A 21,145-nucleotide genomic window follows, 5' to 3' on the forward strand; every position below is an offset into this window, starting at 1 on the left:
CCAGACTGTAATGTGCTACATTACCAAACTGCTAACGTGTTACAATAGTCACTTCATTATTCAAAAATGTGGCCACATACACAGCAAAATAAAGCTGATCCATTGCATCAATTGCAATGCATTGTACATTATTAAAATAACAAATGACTATTACAGTCCTAAATATAGATTTACAGAAAGAGATCAATATTACCATTTAAAAATGCAGAAATATGAATCAGAAGATATATAATATATATATATAGAAGAATATAATCATAGACTTAAATCTTCATTTTTTGTCACAGTACCTGAAACAACTTTTCAGACATCACTGTAAATGTAAATGCTACACAATAACAACTGCCAGAATAACAAAATTGTTTTAACACTGGGGATCTTTTTTCTAACTACAGCTTTGCTTTCAAAATATTTATGCAGTAATACATTACTGGAAATAACCTGTGGTTATTAAGCAGTTTGCTACATGTTGTGGGCATTTCCAATACAGTATAAGCTACTTTCAGCTATTGGGTTCTGCTGCTGTTCTGCTGTGAGATATTTCTGCACTTGAGTTTTCCCAGCCTATCTGTGACAGCCTGACAAATTCCCAAAATTTGTCCCAACATGGTGAGACTCACTTCAGGCTAAAAAAATCAATACCTGCTACAGACTGTTGTTGCCTTTTCAGCTTCAGTTCAGACCTTGGGTTATAAACATAAACTATTAAACTAACATTGTATAACATTACAGGCTACTATGTGAGAAATACACATTAGCCTGTAATGGTATACAAATATGCACAGGATCGAGTAATTGCACGTGTAAGAACGGTACCCAAAAATGGTTTAGATCCATAATCATGGGCATTATCTGTGAAAACACAAGCTGAAACTGACTGGTGTAATGGAGTGTGGGTGTATTCAATCAGCTCTCTCCGGTCTCGCTTTGCTCTCTGGCCTTTCCATATCTAACACTCCCACCAGGATTGTAAGATAGGCCTTTTAGGCTGTGAGAGCTAACTTTTTTCATGACGTCTGCTTTAGGCAGCCAAGATTAATCACCTACATTCTACCAACAAAGGCTTTATGGAAACAAATCATTATGGAGTGTTTCAATAACTTATCCTGATTACTCACAAAAAAATATATTTTAATTTATTTCGAATATAATAAATTATTACCACCACTCCATGATTACTTTTCAAGGGTTTATTTTACATGCCTATCCCGGTTTACCCTTCTGTGACATTATTGATTTTTTTCAGTTACTTCTACAAACTCTAGAATTATTATTATTATTATTATTATTATTATTAAATAACTTGATACTGTGCCACACAGAGATAAAGTGACTTGCTTCAGAAAAGCGTGAAAATCTAGTAAGACATCTGGTGTTTTGATGTGAAATTCAGTGTCAGCACACAGAAAGGGCCAGTTTAATTATGTCATGATTCAGTTTCCCTACATTATCAGCAGTTGTTCTAACTGACTGTGCAACAGGAAGTCAAGTCCCTTCATCTAAGGTTTTTTTTTAGCTGCTAACTGCCTGGCTCCATCACATTTTACAGCTTCCTCCTGCTGTAATACAAACCCTGCTCGTCATATTTAAAAGCCACTGCCACTTGTTTTGTTTCCATACGAGATCACTTGACGAAGATGGTCAGCTGTCGAATTTAAGCAACCAAAAAAGTGACAAAAGTGATTTTTGTCATTTCTGGTTCTTGCATACTGATGTTGCGGGGGATCAACGCGAGGCAATCGACCACACCTTGCTCTTTCTCTGGGAACTAACGGCCTGTCAGTGAGCACACATCATTTTCGTTCTGCGGTGTTATCAAGTGGAACAAAACACAGTGGCTTACTCGTTTGCATTAGGAAAACAGGATTCTGTCTGCACGTCCGCTGTGTCATAAATCCAGTTTGTAGGCTGCTTAACGCGCGCGCGCGACCACACCAGCAAGCTCGCTCGCGCCCTCCGGCGCATGACGTCAGCGCGCTCGCGAGAGAGTGGAGAAAGCCGGCGACGCGCGCGCGCTCTCTACGACGCCGAGCCTCCATTTGTGAGCAAGCAGAACGATGAGAGCTCTCGCTCCTGTTGCCGCCGCCCAGTAACGAGAAACATTGAGAACCCGGAGAGTTCCTCGTTTACCAGACAAACCCAGGACCGTACCGAAATCTCGGAGACAAACCCCAGAGAGACGGACACAAGCTCTCGTTTAGGAGTCGTTATCTTACACCGTCGCTCGCGGGATTTAATGCTCTAGCTGTAGTCGCCGAGAGAGGGAGAGAGAGAGAGAGAGAGAGAGAGAGAGAGAGAGAGAGAGAGAGAGAGACAGCCTAGGAGAAGGACAGGGAAGAAGAGGTATCTTTTCGAAGGGGGAAAAACGGATTGCTCGCTATTTCCGCCGCACCTTTTCACTGTTTTGGAGCAGACGAAGAGCCGAGGTTGGTCTAGTCATGGGATGTACACTGAGCGCAGAGGAGAGAGCGGCTTTGGACAGGAGCAAAGCGATCGAGAAGAACCTGAAGGAGGACGGAATCACTGCGGCCAAGGATGTGAAACTGCTCCTGCTAGGTAATGAAAGCACCCCTTCCCTGGGAGTGGACATGATCACTAACCACCCCATCGTTTCCTCTGTAGATCTCTAGAGGAGCCTACACAATTCTGATGGCTTATTATTATTATTATTATTATTATTATTATTATTATAAAAAAATGTATAAAGCAAAGAATCGTGCTGGACTTCCATTATAGCAGAGCAGACAATCTCATTCCCTTGTGTGTCTTGTGTCTGCAGGGGCTGGCGAGTCCGGGAAAAGCACCATCGTCAAACAGATGAAGTAAGTGCCACGGTTTAAATACTATTTCTCGGGTAACGTGTACTGATCTCTCCGCGTACACACACGCACTCATTGCCCGATGGCGAGTCCTGAGGTCCGCCATTTTTTTTCCTTCTTCTTCAAGTAGCTAAGGGGATGATGCTACACGGTAGCTGTGCCACGGTCCATTTTGACTCGATCGCCCGATCGTTGCGGTGTTAATGATCGTGGACGTGCTGTTCAGAAATCTGGTGCTGAAAGCCCGGTTCACTGGCGTTCAGAGTGACCGTGCAACCCTTTATATCAACGGCCATGACTTACTCTTTTATTTATTATTTATTTATTTATTTATTTTATTTAATTTTTAAATGTAAAATGTATATAGGTGTATATATGTTCGTTCATTTCAGTGCCCATTAATTGTCCTTACCTATCTCTCGTCCAGTTCTGGGGTTTGAAGAAATGTAGTCTATAAGCGGCGCCTTGTAGCGCTGTGATGGTCAGTGCGGCATTTGAGATGCACGTCGCGTTTCTTGTTCGTTTATTAATATTTTGTAGCTGGATGTAGCCGTTATTGGGCTCCGTGTGCGTCAGTAACCCCCTGTGGTTTTGATTTAGCCCTGTCATAGCAATTCGGTACTCGACATGATGCTGCAGGCTGAGGAGTGTGAGCCAGGCCCTGTATGAGCGGGTTATAATCAGCTTTTTTTTTTTTTTTTTTTTTTTGAGGGGAGGGGTGTGCGGGGGTCTGGGGTGGTGACAACACCCGAATTTATTCACTCAATCGTTTCTGTTTTCGAATAGCCATTACAAACAAACAAACAAACAAACAAAAAAGATTTAACTAGAAGTAAGCCCTCCCTTTAAATCTTAAACGCTATATGGAGATCTAAAGGTGGTTCTATCGCATTTTGGTTGCAGTTCCCTCCCTCCATCTCCATCTCCATCTCAGCCTTGTCATCTGCTGAACACCTTTCAGTAGACTGCTGCAATACACTGGATTATGCGCTGGCAAAATGTACCCCTTTCCATGTTTACGAGTCCGAGTAAAGCGCTTTTAACAGGTTGAATTACACGCACTAAAAGGAAACTCTTTAATGTTTTCATGTGGATGGTTAAGAGAAGCTGCTGTTATTCCAGTAGGAGCCCACGCTGTGTAAAATCGCCTGTGGGTTTGAACATGATTGCGCTACCACGACACGACAGTGCTTAGGGGAGTTCACATCGTTTAGGGGAGTTGACATAACCGTGATTGTTAGTGTCTAGAGATGGGCAGCTTTAATGAATAGGCGAGTTTCAGGCGCCTTGGCTGGTGGACAGCGCCCAGTAGCGCCTCGTCGTTTTCGTGCTCCTTCGACTCTCTTCGTCTATTTCCGGCTTGTCGGGTCTTTCCGTGTTCGGGATTATTGGAAAGAGCCAGAGGAGAACGCGCTGAGTAGATCTCCTCATCACTGCGTGTCAGCGAGGGTGATAGGGAGGGGTTTCCCTCCGAGATTCGGATATTTAAAAAATATATAAATAAAGAGGATGTGTTTTGCCAGCAGCTTGCCAAATGGGTAGACTCAGAACATGCAGGCGTTAATTCTGAATAAGAGATTGATTTTTATAAAACACAGAATAATAATAATAATAATAATAATAATAATAATTATTATTATTATTATTATTATTATTATTATTATTATTTAAAAAAATCTTTCCATAAACAAGTAAGAGCTCCCCACCCATGAAAACCAACATGGGTGAGATGAGCGATCAAATAAATAAAATCTGTGGCTTGTTAAGACTACATTAAAGATTTCTCATGGTGGCGATTGTGTGCTTTAACAGAAAAATATGGGCAAAAAACAAACTAGTTTTGAAAGCCCAGCGGTTGTACAAGAATTATGTCAGTATGTGTGAAATGACAGCATGTTATTGTTCATGCAGTATGTGTTAAAAGCGTCATATCCTGAATAATGTGATTTAACAAGTGTCATTGCTTTTATAAATCCATTGTTACTGGGTAAATGATTGCATGGAACTTGGAACTCTTTTAAATGTTGATTAAAAAAAAATTTAGCCCTGGAAAACTAAATGCTGAGTGTATACGTTTCTAATAAATGCTTCAATAATTGAGTAAACCGCATTAGATGTTCTTGAAGCTCATGTGAGTGTTGCTGATGTGAAACTGATAGTGATATAGAATGAGAGTTGTAATGCAGTCTCTGTGGCTCTGTTGTCTAGGGCGTGTGAACTTGCAGTCAAGTTCAGAACCTGGCTTGGCTGTAAGTGACAAGCCAAGGAATTAAATATGATAAGGTGTGACTTGGTGGTTTCAGTAGGAAGCAACACTGTTCATGTGATGTGTGAGTGCAACAGCGAGGCAGTCATGTTAGTAAACCCTGTGTTGCATTTCTTCAGGCAGCATGGCATCCATTTGCCTCATTATCCCAGCATAGGGCAAGAGTGTTTAACTTGAAACTGATTGTTGCACACACACACACACACACTTCTCTTTTGGTACATTTTTACATTTCCACATAGTAATCCTTAGGGAGTTAAAACTCATTATTATACACACAGTATATTTCTTGTATTATTACCAGAGCTACCATGGGAGAATCAAATGTCAAATCATCATATTTCAATCTCGAACGCTATCTAATATGCTATTAAGCCTTTTTCTGCTTTGTCATCTATGTGTCCTTTGCCTGTAATCTAGGCCTCACGTGTGTGTGTGTGTGTATACATGTGTGTATACATGTGTGTATACATGTGTGTATACATGTGTGTATACATGTGTGTATACATGTGTGTATACATGTGTGTGTGTGTGTGTGTGTGTGTGTGTATGTATGTATATATATATATATATATATAATATTTTTGTCCATTGAAAACTGAAATGTGTTGCCCATACGGAACAGCGGACTAGAATTTCAAGTGTTTATTTTCATAAAGCAGCTTGTACCTCGTGTGTGTTTTAAACACCCGGCCAGTTGTGCTTTGGGTTAATTGAAGCAGCTCAGGCTCTGAGGAGGACCCAGGTGTTCGACTAGCATTCATTTGCACACCATTGGATATTGGGCCTCTCTATGAAGTGGAGTGGACATCAGGGTAACTGTAAATGTAGAGAGCCATTTTAGTTGCTAAGGAATGAACTCTATTCATGTGCATCAATCAGTTTCACAAGAAAAAGACTTTAAGTGCTGTGATTAAAATGCAAATCTAAAAAAACATGCCCATAAAAGCTTTACAGAACAACAAAAAAAAAACAACTGAAAACAAAACACCTTGTATTTTATTATATGGGGTTATTGTAGGTAGTGAAATAAAATCATTCGAGATCTACGTACTAATTTTATTAATCTTGGCTTTTTTGTGCTACTTCAGTGGGATAGCATACTTTAATCGGGGAGAAACCTCTGAGAAATATTGCATTTTCCGATAATTGAAACGTATTGTTTGTACTGGCTTGTGTAATGTCGAAAAGCATTGTTAACTTAAAGGTAGATGCCTGCCACTTGTGTGACATCTGGGCAGACTGAGGCTTTAGAATGAATTAAATTGTCTTTGGCGGTCAATAGCATGACAGTCGTGGACATATGTGATGTGAAAGCACTTCTACTTGAAGACTATTCTTATGTAAGAAGGCACTGAGGAAATGAAGGCTGCACTGAAGAGCTCTACACTTTCCTATCGTAAAATGGGCTTAGTATTGTAATACTGTTATTTAACAGCAGCCGGTGGCCGAGTGTGCTAATGGTCTTGGGTAGTAAAATATTGTCCAAGTGCTGATATATTATCATCAAGATATAGGCTAGTTTATGGCTCCGTCTTTGAAGCGAAAATTTGTCTGGTTTTCAATTACAAGTTATTGCTTAAGGTTCTATTTATTTAGCTTCCCTGTACTGTCAGTAGGCTTATGTGACTCTGTTGGTTGGCTACGCATAGAAGTAATTCATATGCTAACTGCAAGTTATTAGCTAGTAGACTACAAGGGCACAGTGTTAGGACATACTCTTTAAAAAAAAAAAAAAAAATTGTATTTTTTATTTATTATTTTTCTTTGTAATTTTATGTTTCTGCATACACAATTTTATTTGTATAGCGCTTTTAACACGGGATGCCTTCAGTGTGATGATCGATAAATTGGATTTAGTTGTGAATTCATTACAGTTTTCAACTTCAGTGTTTTTTTTCCCTTGAACTTATTCACTGTTCACTGATGGAGACTCGGGTGCAAAACTGTATGTGACCGTTTCAGTCCTAAAGCTTATCATAGCATAACTGTTCATATGAAGTTATTTCTCTTCTAGGAAGCAGAAGAGTAGGATTTGTACTGTAGTATTGAGGTATGACTGAAGAATGTTTAGAGTGATGTGAGAAATGATGAGTGTCTGAGACGGGGTCATTTCTCATTTCCCATAACTATCTGTATTTGCTCAGGGAAGTCTGTGGAAAAATATTTACAGAAACTGCCTGCACATGTGAGGCCTGTTTTTATTTTTGCAGCTGGCCACTGTAGTTGGTTACCTTTTGCTGTTTCTGTTTCTCGTCTATGAGGAAGTGTTTTTCCCAGAAGTCAGCATGTCAGTAACCACAGCCATGTTAACGGGTAAAGCAGCACCGTTGCATGCTATGGAGCCTTGCTGCAGTAAATGCAGTCCAGTGACTGTTTTCCGTGCGTGTGTGTGTGCGCGTGCGTGCACATGCGTGGGGGTGTGTGTGTGTGTGCGCACATGCATGCATGTGTGTGTGTGTGTGTGTGTGTGTGTGTGTGTGTGTGTGTGAGGAGAAGAAATAATTGTGAGTCACTGGGTAGAAACAGAGAAGGAAGCAGTTGTGTGATGAAACATCCAGCTGTTGTGCAAGGCTGGATTGTTGTCCACATAGCATTATCAAATGAACTGTACTCTAGCATGCTCTGTCTGTGTCTCTCCCTTCCTCCCCCCACCCACTAATTTAGGGGGTTTCATGTACACCACAGTTGACGTAATTGGATTTGATTAAGCCGAGGCAGAACAAATGCCTCTGATGTTTGGTTCCCAGACCTTTATTGCAATATCCTCAAACTGAACTTATCTTGCATGACACTCATTCCCTCTTTCTCTCTCTGTCTCTTTCCCTCACTCTGGAATGCGGATTAACACCGGTGACTGAACTTTGTAGAACGTGCACTCCTGACAGTTTGCATTTGTTTGTCTGTTGTTTAGTGTGTTGGAGTTTCTAATTCACTAATGTAACTAAAAAGAGGTGTCTGTGTGTATGTGCACGAGCGCGTGCACACGTGTGCATCGTCAGATCCACCTGTCTTTTTGCATTTGCTTTGCATCAGGAACAGTTTTACCCAGGGATGCAAAACATGTACAGTAACGGTGCTTCCTCAACAGTGGCACAGTGCATGGTGAATGTTATAGATAACACGTAAAAATAGCTTCCATGGTGTGGAAGTATTATAATAGCATACCGTAAAGAACACATTAACATTTTACTCAGGCTGAATAAAAAAAAAAAAAGAAGTATATTCAGAACTTGGAACCATAGTAATCACTGGGCTGCTGCTTCTTTATAGAATAGTAGCTAATAATATCTTGCTTTGCTTTGTTTAATAATCGCCATGTTCGATGTTTATAGTTGTATCTGAGCTTTGGGTTATTTGCTATCCTTATATACAGTACACTTGTCCCTGATTTTAGATTTAAACTATTTTTCAGTCATGGACTATGTGAGTTAGTTTGGGAGGAAAATGTTCCTGTTTTTCTCATTCTGCTACATTGTGGGTCCATCCACCCTGTGCTTTCTCTCTGTTGGTCCACATTCTTTTGCCAATACAAGGCTCCTTTGTTTTATTAAAGTGTTTGTGTTGAGCTGATCTCAAACCAAACCCACACAATTTTTTATTTTTTTTTATTTGAGAAGGGCGTTTGTGTCTTTTCACTGCTTTGATTTACATCTGTGACGTGTCTAATCAACTTCAAGAGACAAATGAATCTCTTTTCGGTACTTCCATAAAGTGGTATTCGGACTGTAAAAACGCATAAGCCGCTTTGAGAGCGTCAAACTAGCGTAAGCTAATGTAAGTACACCTTTTTGTGGTGCTTGTGTGCCACACGGTGAAGTGTAAATAACAGGTTTGCATGTGGGTGTTGACGGCACCTGTTCGCTGGTATTATATGTGTGCTGCTGTATGGGGGTGTTTTGAAGGGCGTTAATTGCAGCCAGTTGTGATTGTGTTTTGCTACGTGTGTGTCAGTTACATTTACCTGGAGAGCGTGTGTGTAGTGGTAAATTGGACCTCGTGTCAGCTGGCTCCCAGTGGCTCGTAACCCTAGGGAAGCCTGCCTGTGTACACATACAGTGTGTACACACACACATATACACACACACACTAAATTATGTTCAATTGAAGCACAACTACTCTGACTACTTAACATTAAAATGGATATACACACATCCTGCACATTAGACGAACACAAGCTAAACATAATTACTTGACTTAAAACTTTGCTACTCTAAGCCATTGTTCTGTTTAAAAATCACAAAGATGGCCAAGATGGAGCATTTCTGCTTTCTGCCACTTCACTTCTCTATTTTTGCAAGCTAAACCCCCCACCCAGTCAGCTCCACCAAGTTAGAGTAATCACAAATGCTCCAGCATAAAAAAAAGTGTGCAGCTTTACAGGAAACGGTGCGTAAATGGTAGACCGTGGATAAATAAAAGGAGACGATACCTGCTGCTCAAGCAGCTTGCACAGGCTTTTGGGTTAGTGCTGAGGATGTGCCATCTCAGCCCATTTATCTTCTCTCCTACTTGCACTGTATATCCGCTTTCTACTTTCATCTTTACTACCCCCGTCCTCTTGCTATGTTGGCATGGAGATGAGAATGGCTGCTGTAACTGGAGGATGGCATGCATGCAAAATGAGTATAGGGGGAGCAGTAGATATGGCCTAATGTCAATATAGGATGATTTATACGTCCTCGTGAAAAAGCTAGCAAAGCATTTAGTAGGTTGGAAAAGCATTTTTATGGTTAGAGGGGATCAGTAGTGGCTGATCAGCAGTGAAGTAATTAGTAAAGATCACTACCTTCCCAGTAGTCAGGTGTCAAGTCAAGCAGCTTGGAAGTAGACAACTATTATGCACTACATTTTATTCTGATCATTACTGCCAGTTATGTGGAGGAACTTTTCTATTTCAAGTCAACACAATGGGGACGTTTCTTGTTTTGTTTTGGGGCAACTGGTAAAATTTTCAGTTGTATGTTTAGCAATAAAAAAATTAAATACATTTTTTTGAGCATTCTGCTTTTTAATTGTTTATAAATAGCAGAAAACATGACAAAAGTCATTGTAGTTTGTTATGCTACTTTTGCCATCTAGGTTATACTGTAGCTAGTAACATTTTATTTATTTATTTATTTATTTATTTATTTATTTTGATGAATAGCTTTTGTTTTAAGGTACCGTATCTTGTACACCCCTACATGTGTTTTTTGCACATCTTTGTCAGATGAAATGCTACGAACATTCTTATCTCCACTGATGCATGCAGATGATGTGTGAACAGGAAACAACCCCTTGTTTGTTAGACATCCTGTAAATACGTACTATCCGCTTGCTCTTTGGGAAAACCAACAGCATTCAAGGTTTTTAGGAGCTTATTTTTCAGTCATTTTCCAAATCATAGTGTAAGCAGGCTTAAGTGTTTAAAGTGGGTATGGCTGTGTAGATGTTGGTGAGTATGATATGTGCCAGGAGCTGAACATGTCTGGATGAGAGCAATACAGCTAACCATTTTAGGACATAAAAGTTGTATGACAATTCACAATGCATCTTTACATATATCTGTACAATTTTGAAAGCACATACTTAAAATGCCATACTCCTGGTAGCTCGGTGGTTAAAACTTTGAGCCCCTGATGAGAAGGTTGAGAGTTCCAATCAAGTTTTAGTATTTAGCTGTGGAAAAATTGTGAATATGGAAACTAACATCTATCAAGTTGTTGTGAATCTCCTTAGAAACTCAGAAATATGAATACTAAGGTTCCTGAAATAGATCCACCCAATTAATCATGTATCTGCCACCCCACCAAGAGGGTTCATGTGGGACTGATTTTAGAACATGGTCATAGTTGCAATCATTAAGAAACCTGTATGTTGTGTCAAAATGGTGTGAACTTAGCCTTCTTGATGACAGATGGACTTTCTTTGACAGTCATACCATGTGAACAGCCCGTGATCAGGATGTGTGCTGCCACTCGGGTTTGATGACCATCCAGTTTTGATGGCTGGACAGCTCTTCTGACCTCAGGATTAGGGAAGCTTGGTAGCCTGAGTGTGTTCACAAATCCCCTGATTTAATGGTAGCTTTCTGTTTGGTCACAGGGCATCAGTCTTGGTGTTGTTGTTGGCAGGTCTGTAGTTCAAGAAATGTATGAAAACCCATTAATGCGGTGTTGTTATATTGTAGGACTCGGGTGGCCACCAAGTAAAGGAAGGAATAGATGACAGAAACTGGCAGCAGGCTATAGTGATGCAGTATTTCAGCATTACATAATTGGCACCTGTTCAGTAATTGCAGGTATTGAAGTCATCTTTTTACCTTAATGTAGAATCCACTGACTGTAGCCAAGTTAGTGCTTAATATTCCTACTCAATATATTTTTCCAAAGATCATGTTTCTGGTCGTGATAAGTTTTATCGTGACAGGGTGACACCTTTTTATTAGCAAGTTGATCACCCGGTCCCACATTCGATATGTAGATTGTTTGGCTGCTATAGTTTTACTGAAAGCTTCAAAAAGAACTTTTATAGACTGGAGCAATACAGACTATCCATTTTAGGGTCTGTCTAACAACAGACCCGGTCTAACACAGGATTATAGTATAAGGGCAGATGAAGTACTGCAGTGTGCTGATGTGGCATTATATCCACCATACGGCATACATTCCAGTATTGCAGCATAAACAATTATATACATTACACAGTATGCCATTTATATATAATATAGTTTATACATTTGGATAAGGATACAGTGTTTGTACAGTGCTTGAATTGAAATGATTACACATACCCACATTGTAGACAGATTGATAGCGTTTCCCCATAAGGGCTGTTTAACTAGATTGTCTGCTCTCCAGTTCGTGGTATTAACACTCGGTGGTCTGTTTAACATCATTTTTGCTCTCACACAGGATGAGGGGAAGTGAGGGTGTGGGGGAAGAGAGGAAGTACACTGGTGTACATACCTATAAGTCTAAAACCCTCATCGGGTCTTAACCCTAATGTTTTGATCCATACTTAGTGGCTGTGCTTATTTTAACACGGACCATTGCTTTCGATTTTACAGCAAATGCATTGTAAATATATATTTAGAATACTCATAGTATCTTGTAATATGTCAGTTATTAGCAGTTTAAACTATAGATATGAACTATTCCCGTTAATAAAAGATGGAGGAAATGTAACCGGGACTAAAACATTTGTCAGCCAGCAAACTGGACAGAATTTTTGGGAGTATGTTTAAGTCATATTCTTAGATGATTGATCTTCACTGCTAGCAAAACAGCTCCCTAACATCTGGATCATGCAAAGATGCTCCCGCTTAACTGCTTTCTACAGAGACACCATTATTTTTTTGTTGTGTTTTTTTTTTGTTGTTGTTTGTTTGTTTGTTTGTATTTTCCATATAAGGACTAGCTTTTAACACATTTAATATATTCACCATCGTTCACCAAGGATAAGATTCACCTCAAGCTCACCACTTAACAACGGATGTGCTGTTAACGCAATATATTTAGATTTTATAACAGTACAGCAGTGGACACTGGGTTGATTGAGTGCATGATGTGAAATATTTTCTCAGAGACTCAGATTGAGGCAGTTATTAATAGAAGCACTGCCCTTATGTTCGGGCGGAGCAGAAGACAAGATAAGTAGCTGTGTCCTGTGGGAGTGATGACAGGAGCGCTGCTCAAACAGCCACTCAGTACAAAGGGGGTTCTTACCAATGGCACGTACCAATGGGGGAGAGAGAGATGGGAGAGGGAGAGAATTTAACATTTTTTTTCTTCTTCCATGTACATCTGTAAAGCATCACTTTTTGGATTATTGCATGCACCTGCTTTCTAAACTTTCAGTTTGTAGATGTTTTATGTAAAATAAAAATTGGCCTTATATCAATACTTCTGTGTGCCGGACTATTTTCTTAGTTTTTTTATTTATTTTTTTGTTGCTAGGTGTCCACACAAATAGGCTGAAATAGCCGGATCTGTTGGGTAGAGGTTCAAGCCCTTTGTATCTCAGCGGTGTGTAGGAATGAGAGTATATGAGTGACTTTGAAAGTGTTGTGATTCTACAGTATGTTTCTATAATAACTGTCAGCAGGATATCCCTCTGTTCAGCTTCTTTTTCATTTGGAGGACAGACAGCTCAGGAATGAGGAACATGAAAGTCTTCATGAGTGAACAGAACAGGCTCTCCAAATCATGAGATAAATAAAAAATTCTCTCTCTCGCTCTCTCTTCTCCTCTCCCCCCACTTTTTTTTTAAAATAAATAAATATAAAGACCTGCTCAGTAATAAGTGGCTTTGAACTGGAGGTAACGATAACGATGTCTCTCATCCACCCATATGTCACCATAATGAGGTGGCTCCTCTGCTCTCCATATAGAGAGAGAGAGAGAGAGAGAGAGAGAGAGAGAGATAGATACAGAAACTCCCTATGGTCTCTAAAGAGCTCCTGTGTGAAACTTGTGGGCCGGTGAATGAGGCTAGCTTGGTTGGCTATCTGCATGTGCACAATTAATTTTCTGTGACTCATAATCATGATATTTGCCCTCAGAAAATTGAGAAGATGGCTGAATGTTCATGGCACAGCAAATATATGAATAAACAAAATTCAAACATGGTTAGTTAATGTTAACAGTGAATGTGTGCGCGAATTACAGGACCGGGAGATGAGAAGGCACATGACCTCTGATGGGTGTTGCGGCAGCTTTAATTTCAGTTCCTTGTGTTTTTACTTTTCTGTGCTGTAATACTTAATCGAAGGGTGGAGTCACTGTTAATCCTCAGTGTAGCACAGGCCGGAGCTTGCATTTTGTCTGGGTCCACCGATTTTATTTTTGCTGATGTTGCAAAATTTCCCCCCGAAATTTTTTTATTTTTTTTATTTTTTAACATATTTACGCCAGCTTTTTTGTTTAGCCAGATTTTGCAAGCAAAAAAGCAAAAATAATTTCAGTGTAAGCAGTAGTTTTATATTGTAGATGTCCGATGCAAACACACTTTGTGTCTACTTCAACTTTAGTGAACGCACAGCAGCTTTGGCTTCACTGACCTGAGAATCCTGGGAAATGAAGAAACAGACACTGCTGCAAAAGAGGCCCTCTCAGCAGATTTCAAACAGTGTCCAATACCTCCCACTGACTTAAAATTCATAATAAACTTGTATATTAATAACAACTGGCAAACTGAGTGGGACCAATGCACCATGAACAAACTCCATGAAATCAGCTCTATTGTTGGCAAAAGAATAGATTCTGTTTTCAAATCGCTGGGACCAGATCGTCTACACCCGTGGTCGAATAGGTCACTCCAGGATGACACAAGTTTTTAATATTCGGAGAAGACGCACCAAAATGTACCTTCTGCCATTATCCTTGAAACGTGTTTTATTAGCCTGTACTGGTCTTAACCCCGTGAGAAACCTTTTCTATTCAGTCAACACTCGAAAGAAACTTTTAGCCAAGACAAACCTAGTGCAGTTTTAGAGTTTTTAGGAAAAATAGATTTTGAAAACCTTATTTCTCACCATGGAAATGGCTATAGAAGCTGGCATGGCATTAAAAAACAAACATGACTGACCTCTGAAGGAGGTAGTCCTTCATATTGCAAATCTTTATATATATATATATATATATATATATATATATATATATATATATATATATATATATATATATATATATATATATATATATATATATATATATATGCATGCATGCATACACACACACATATAATATGTATGTATATGTGTGTGTTTAATCAGGTTGGGATCGTGTGGTTATGGATGATGATGATTTAGATGTTTTGTTAGGCATCTTAGGTTGGCATGCGGGGAGGAGAAAAAATTCCCAGTGTACAAAAAAAAACAAACATGTACAGGCTTGATTGAGTGCCCCTAAATTAAATTAGGAAAAAATGAGCTGGAAGCAGCCTCAGGCAACTTGCTAGCTGTACCAAAATGGAGGATTTTCTTTGTCGCCAGTTTTTTGGTACCACCTTGGTTGTACCTATTTAGCAAGAAGATGCGAACAGTATATTTCTAGAGTGGCTGTGGCTTTAGGCTTGGTCTTGATCAGCTTTTATAGCAAAAGCTTAAGGTGCTGTCTTTGTGGGGCTGTGTTTGTGTCTACAGCTGGAAACGGCAATAGTAGAAGTAGCGCTTTTTCTTAACATGAGCACATAACATTATAACAGGAAACCTTCTTTGTCACAACCAGAGAGAGAAATGGGGATATTTGGAGGAAATGCCTACTGACAGTTAGCAGATACATAAATTCTATTTAAATATGAAGTAATAGTAATTCAAAGATAGCTTCTGGCATTATCTTAGCATTTTGTCATTATTCCAGTACATAAAGTGATGATTCTCACTGGATTAGTGTCTTTATGATAACTTTATCCTTCTTCTCAGAAAGGTTACACGGTGAAGTAAACCTAAAAATCACACTACACTACTTAGAATGGATATTGTAGTGTCCTTCATATCTCTACATGACTTTTTAAACAGCTCAGTAATCCAGGCCCAGGCTTATGTTGAGAGAATCAGGGCCTGAATGTCAACTGTAAACAAATGATCGTGTTCTCAGGACGTAGGGCTGTAAATATAGGAGTGTATTGTAGCCCTCTTAGTAGCACTGCACAATTAATCGGATATCGATCGCGATTACGATTTTGACTGCCCGCGATTAAATGAACATGATCGTCCTCTGCTCATAGAAAACTCCGCTGCAGATCAAATCAAGTGCTTCCTAAACTTACAGCCAATCGCCATAGAGCGGCGCAGGGATGATGTCATCATGTAGTGCCAAAACCCGGAAACGGAATTTGCATTTTAGCGGTCGAGCGGCCAGCTTCGCTGCGCGCTCCAGCGCTTTGTGCGAGGGGAAATCATGAAACTAACATGATGCTAAATTGCACTACAGAGGTTGTCGGGGACATTAAAGGGCATCACACAGAACAGGAAAAACCTTGCAGATAAACTCGGGGCTCTACAGTGCGACCATTTCACTCGCATTTGTGATTGAAAAGTGTTTTGTGCAACTGTGAATAAATATTTAGGTGCACCGGTGCGAGTGACCTGTTCGGAGTTGTATAATACAATCGGAATAAAAACTACAGGAAGGCCAAAATGCATCTACACCGAGCAACAGTTACTTTCACACTGCTTTACTATCTCCTCAGTCAACCCAATAAGTGTGGAAATACTGCAGAGAAACCATTATGATGAACAGAGTAAGTCTGTACATCATCTGCTTCTCTCAACACTCCGATCTCAAAGTTGCCATCTTTTATTGATCCCGCAAAATGACCTGAACTTGCACCTGCTCGTGTAGACACAGCGGCTTCACGCGGAGTAATTAATAATAATGCTAACACTACAATGTGGGTTTAATTCAAACTTCTTTATTAAATAATTCCTCACCAATCATAATCAAGAATAGCAACTGTTCCGTCTGTAAACATACAGTACACTGCCGCTTTCCTTCACTAACTCTAATTCACTTCATTTAAACTCATGGTTGCCAGATATCACTAGAAAAGTCAACTCCAGTTTCCATGTCTTGATTTACACCCCCCCCCCCCCCCCCCCCCATAATATCAGCAGACATGGACACTGTACTGGGGGAACCGATCTAAAAAGAATAACTGATAAACAAACAAACAGAAAACTAATAAAATGTAAAGACCGAAAATGTGCTCAGTTATATATAAATAACTTAATATAAAAATAGATATTATAATAACTTTATTAAATAGAAATAAAATGAGAAACGAAATAATGTTTAATTATTATGGGTTGCATTTAATCAGTAATTGACATTACGCTTAGTTCGCTATTTCCTCAGAAAGCTATTAGCCTTTTTCCTAATATGGATCATGCTTGTGTTATTTTGCTTTTAATTAGGACTCTTTATTGTTTAAGACATTTAAAAATAAATATTTGATGCTTGTTCATTTATCAATTAACCAACAGTATTTATCATTGCTATTATTTTAATTCAATTAACAGTGACCATGAGCCGAGAGCTTACATTTAACTGTTTATGACAGACTTCCTGATTAGTTTAAACAAAAAAAGATTGGTATCTGGATCGGTTTCGGTTGTAAAAATCCTGATCGGAGCATCCCTAATAAGCACCATTAAACTAAAGCGCTTTGCATCTGACAGGTACATGAACTCAATCACATCCTATATGAGATTATTCAGATATACACACAATATACACAGAGCAGTTCGAGAACTGTCTCCAGCCCAGAACCATGACAGTGGAAAATGTCTAATAGTGTAGCTTTAAATATATTTAAGAGAAGCAGACTTCAAACACTGAACATTGAGGTTTATTGTATTTGTTTACAAGGTAAACAGGTTAATGGTTGTTTTTTGCACACAGTCTGTAAAATTAACTGAAAATATTACATTTAGTTTATCAGAAGTAAATTAATGTGTCTTGGCTCACACTATGTTCCTAAATTCTGTCATAATTGTCCAGCTCAAGTTTTCTCATGTCTACTTATATTTACTTATATTGTGGCACATTAACGTTACCATCTCTAAAAAATAAATAAATAATAATTTAAAAAAAGAACAAATGTAAAAAAAAAAACAACAACTAAACTTCAACTGTGCTCCTAAATTTTTGTAATTTCCTAAAGGAAATTGTCTTGCGTCTCTCCTCCTGTAAACACTGTTAAAGATCTGTACATTAGCAGGAATGTAGCACAACATGGAGGTGAAAGCAGCGGTCTGTTTATTTAAATGTGAAAGTGCAATAAAAATATGTTGTCCCTAAAATCAATGAATAATAGTGATAAAAAAAAATCGAGATCTTAATCGAGATTATCATTTTGGCCATAATCGTGCAGCCCTACCTCATAGGGAGTTCCCACACACAAAGTTGCATAGTCATAAAAACGTTCACAATGTGTCCTCCGGCACTAGCTAAGTGACTAAATATGTAAGAGGACAGGACCGGAAGCAATCCTGTCAGTGAAGCTATTCTTTCAGTCAAAACCGATCGAGTTATTTATTTGTTTTTTCGCACCTCATCTCCTGGGACTGGAAAACAAGTGACTCTGTGCCTTATTTATATTGTGACTTTCAAAAAGCCTTAAACATGCATTATTTTGCCTCCTGAATAATAGAAGAGTTACCTGAGAAAGCTAGCAGTGCTGCCCTCAGTTAGTTAAGAGGAGAGAAACGGAGACACCGGCAGCCAAAACTCATGCCGCCATCTTGGCACTAAGCTTTTCTTTGCTGCTTTGATGGATGGGACAGAATAGATTACATTTTGGTAATTAAAGTACAATATGAAATGGTATATGAAATGTATATATGAAATAAATATATATAAGTGGTATAGGAAATGACCATTTACAGTGCATCCGGAAAGTATTCGCAGTGCTTCACTTTTCCCACATTTTGTTATGTTACAGCCTTATTCCAAAATGGATTGAATTCATTATTTTCCTCAAAATTCTACAAACAATACCCCATAATGACAACGTGAAAGAAGTTTGTTTGAAATCTTTGCGAATTTATTTAAAATAAAAAAACAAAAAAAGCACATGTACATAAGTATTCACAGCCTTTGCCATGACACTCAAAATTGAGCTCAGGTGCATCCTGTTTCCACTGATCATCCTTGAGATGTTTCTACAACTCGATTGGAGTCCACCTGTGGTAAATTCAGTTGATTGGACATGATTTGGAAAGGCACACACCTGTCTGTATAAGGTCCCACAGTTAACAATGCATGTCAGAGCACAAACCAAGCCATGAAGTCCAAGGAATTGTCCGTAGACCTCCGAGACAGGATGGTATCAAGGCACAGATCTGGGGAAGGGTACAGAAACATTTCTGCAGCATTGAAGGTCCCAATGAGCACAGTGGCCTCCATCATCCGTAAATGGAAGACGTTTGGAAGCACCAGGACTCTTCCTAGAGCTGGCCGTCCGGCCAAACTGAACGATTGGGGGAGAAGGGCCTTAGTCAGGGAGGTGACCAAAAACCCGATAGTCACTCTGACAGAGCTCCAGCGTGTCTCTGTGGAGAGAGGAGAACCTTCCAGAAGAACAACCATCTCTGCAGCACTCCACCAATCAGGCCTGTATGGTAGAGTGGCCAGACGGAAGCCACTCCTCAGTAAAAGGCACATGAAAGCCCACCTGGAGTTTGCCAAAAGGCACGTGGAGGACTCTCAGACCAAAGATTGAACTATTTGGCCTGAATGGCAAGTGTCATGTCTGGAGGAAACCAGGCACGAGTCATCACCTGGCAAATACCATCCCTACAGTGAAGCATGGTGGTCGCAGCATCATGCTGTGGGGATGTTTTTCAGTGGCAGGAACTGGGAGACTAGTCAGGATCGAGGGAAAGATGAATGCAGCAATGTACAGAGACATCCTTGATGAAAACCTGCTCCAGAGCGCTCTGGACCTCAGACTGGGGCGAAGGTTCATCTTCCAACAGGACAACGACCCTAAGCACACAGCCAAGATAACAAAGGAGTGGCTACAGGACAACTCTGTGAATGTCCTTGAGTGTCCCAGCCAGAGCCCAGACTTGAACCTGATTGACCATCTCTGGAGAGATCTGAAAATGGCTGTGCACCGACGCTCCCCATCCAACCTGATGGAGCTTGAGAGGTCCTGGAAAGAAGAATGGGAGAAACTGCCCAAAAATAGGTGTGCCAAGCTTGTAGCATCATACTCAAAAAGACTTGAGGCTGTAATTGGTGCCAAAGGTGCTTCAACAAAGTATTGAGAGAGGCTGTGAATACTTATGTGCATGTGCTTTTTTTTGTTTTTTTATTTTTAATAAATTTGCAAAGATTTCAAACAAACTTCTTTCACGTTGTCATTATGGGGTATTGTTTGTAGAATTTTGAGGAAAATAATGAATTCAATCCATTTTGGAATAAGGCTGTAACATAACAAAATGTGGAAAAAGTGAAGCGCTGTGAATACTTTCCGGATGCACTGTATATACATACATATTATATATACATATTATACATATACCATTTCATATGAATGGTATATGAAATGAAATGGTATCTGGAATGTAACTATATTAATGTTTCATATTACATTTTCAAAGTGTTCTGTGAAAAGCATGATGCTTTTACCAAACTGGATGCTGCGATGAAATTTGGCTTAAATAAATTGCCCTAGGTGACATTTATTTATATATATATATATATATATATATATAAAATATTGTATGTATTATATTTTACCTTCCAAATGGAACACATACAGTTTTAAAGTGCGCGTTAAATGTTATGATGATCAACAGCACATAGGAGTTGATACTGAAGTGATATTAATATTTATTTGATTATGCATTAGTAGCTATTCAATATAAAGGAACGTGTTCATATTCCAATTTCATATTTAAAATTTTGTTAGTTCACTGAAAGACATGGATAATATCTGTGAGACATGGCACATCTTAATGTCAAAAAGCGCAATTGTCTAGGCTTGGGAAATAGAGTCCTCATATCATGTCCACAAGCCATCATCAATTTCATGTTCATTTCTAACTTTCCAAAGACAGTGTCTGCTGTTAGTGCTAACTCCGTCAGTGGAAGCTAGATAGCTGATTGCTATGTTGTTGCTTTTTCTTTTTCCTTTCTTTTCTTTTTACCTAAGCGTCATGCACTAATGTATGACAGAATGTGAGAAGGTTGGGTGATCTTCAACTGTCCTTCCTGATTATCGCTTTTACTAATATTTCCGTTTATTTTGGCAGATGGTTTTGTCCAAAAAATCAAAACTGTTTAAGCCCCTTTTCCCTGAAAAATGATGTGAGGCATGGAAGGCTACAGCTTGTGGTCTGAATGGCAAGCTCAACATATTATAGTGAAGCATGGGGACTACAATGTTAAAGAAATCACAGGTTGTTTCATAATCATGTTGTGTGTGATTAACACCAGAAAAATGTGCTGTTGTGGCTCCTAATCAAAAAGCTCATGTCATTGGTCAGCACCTGCTATTCATCTGTACTAATCACATCATCTTTGTATATAGTATGCAGTCTTCCTACAATGGTAGAATTGCATAT

At 39.2% G+C, this 21,145-nt stretch overlaps 1 protein-coding gene across 3 annotated transcripts in view; it reads left to right on the forward strand.

Moving 5' to 3' along the window:
- The first annotated feature begins 2,028 nt into the window (after window positions 1–2,028).
- Window positions 2,029–21,145, forward strand: part of gnao1a (guanine nucleotide binding protein (G protein), alpha activating activity polypeptide O, a) — an 89,731-nt gene continuing 70,614 nt past the window's right edge. For 2 of the 3 annotated variants that reach the window (XM_017465826.3, XM_017465825.3), the window contains exons 1-2: window positions 2,030–2,556; window positions 2,780–2,822. In XM_017465826.3, the coding sequence (XP_017321315.1) occupies window positions 2,439–2,556; window positions 2,780–2,822 (161 nt within the window). In that variant the 5' untranslated portion in view covers window positions 2,030–2,438. Of the gene's footprint in view, window positions 2,557–2,779; window positions 2,823–21,145 lie in introns of all 3 variants that reach the window. The other variant, XM_053678003.1, reaches the window with a different exon arrangement.

Source organism: Ictalurus punctatus, chromosome 4 (assembly GCF_001660625.3).
Source record: "Ictalurus punctatus breed USDA103 chromosome 4, Coco_2.0, whole genome shotgun sequence".
NCBI lineage: Eukaryota > Metazoa > Chordata > Actinopteri > Siluriformes > Ictaluridae > Ictalurus > Ictalurus punctatus.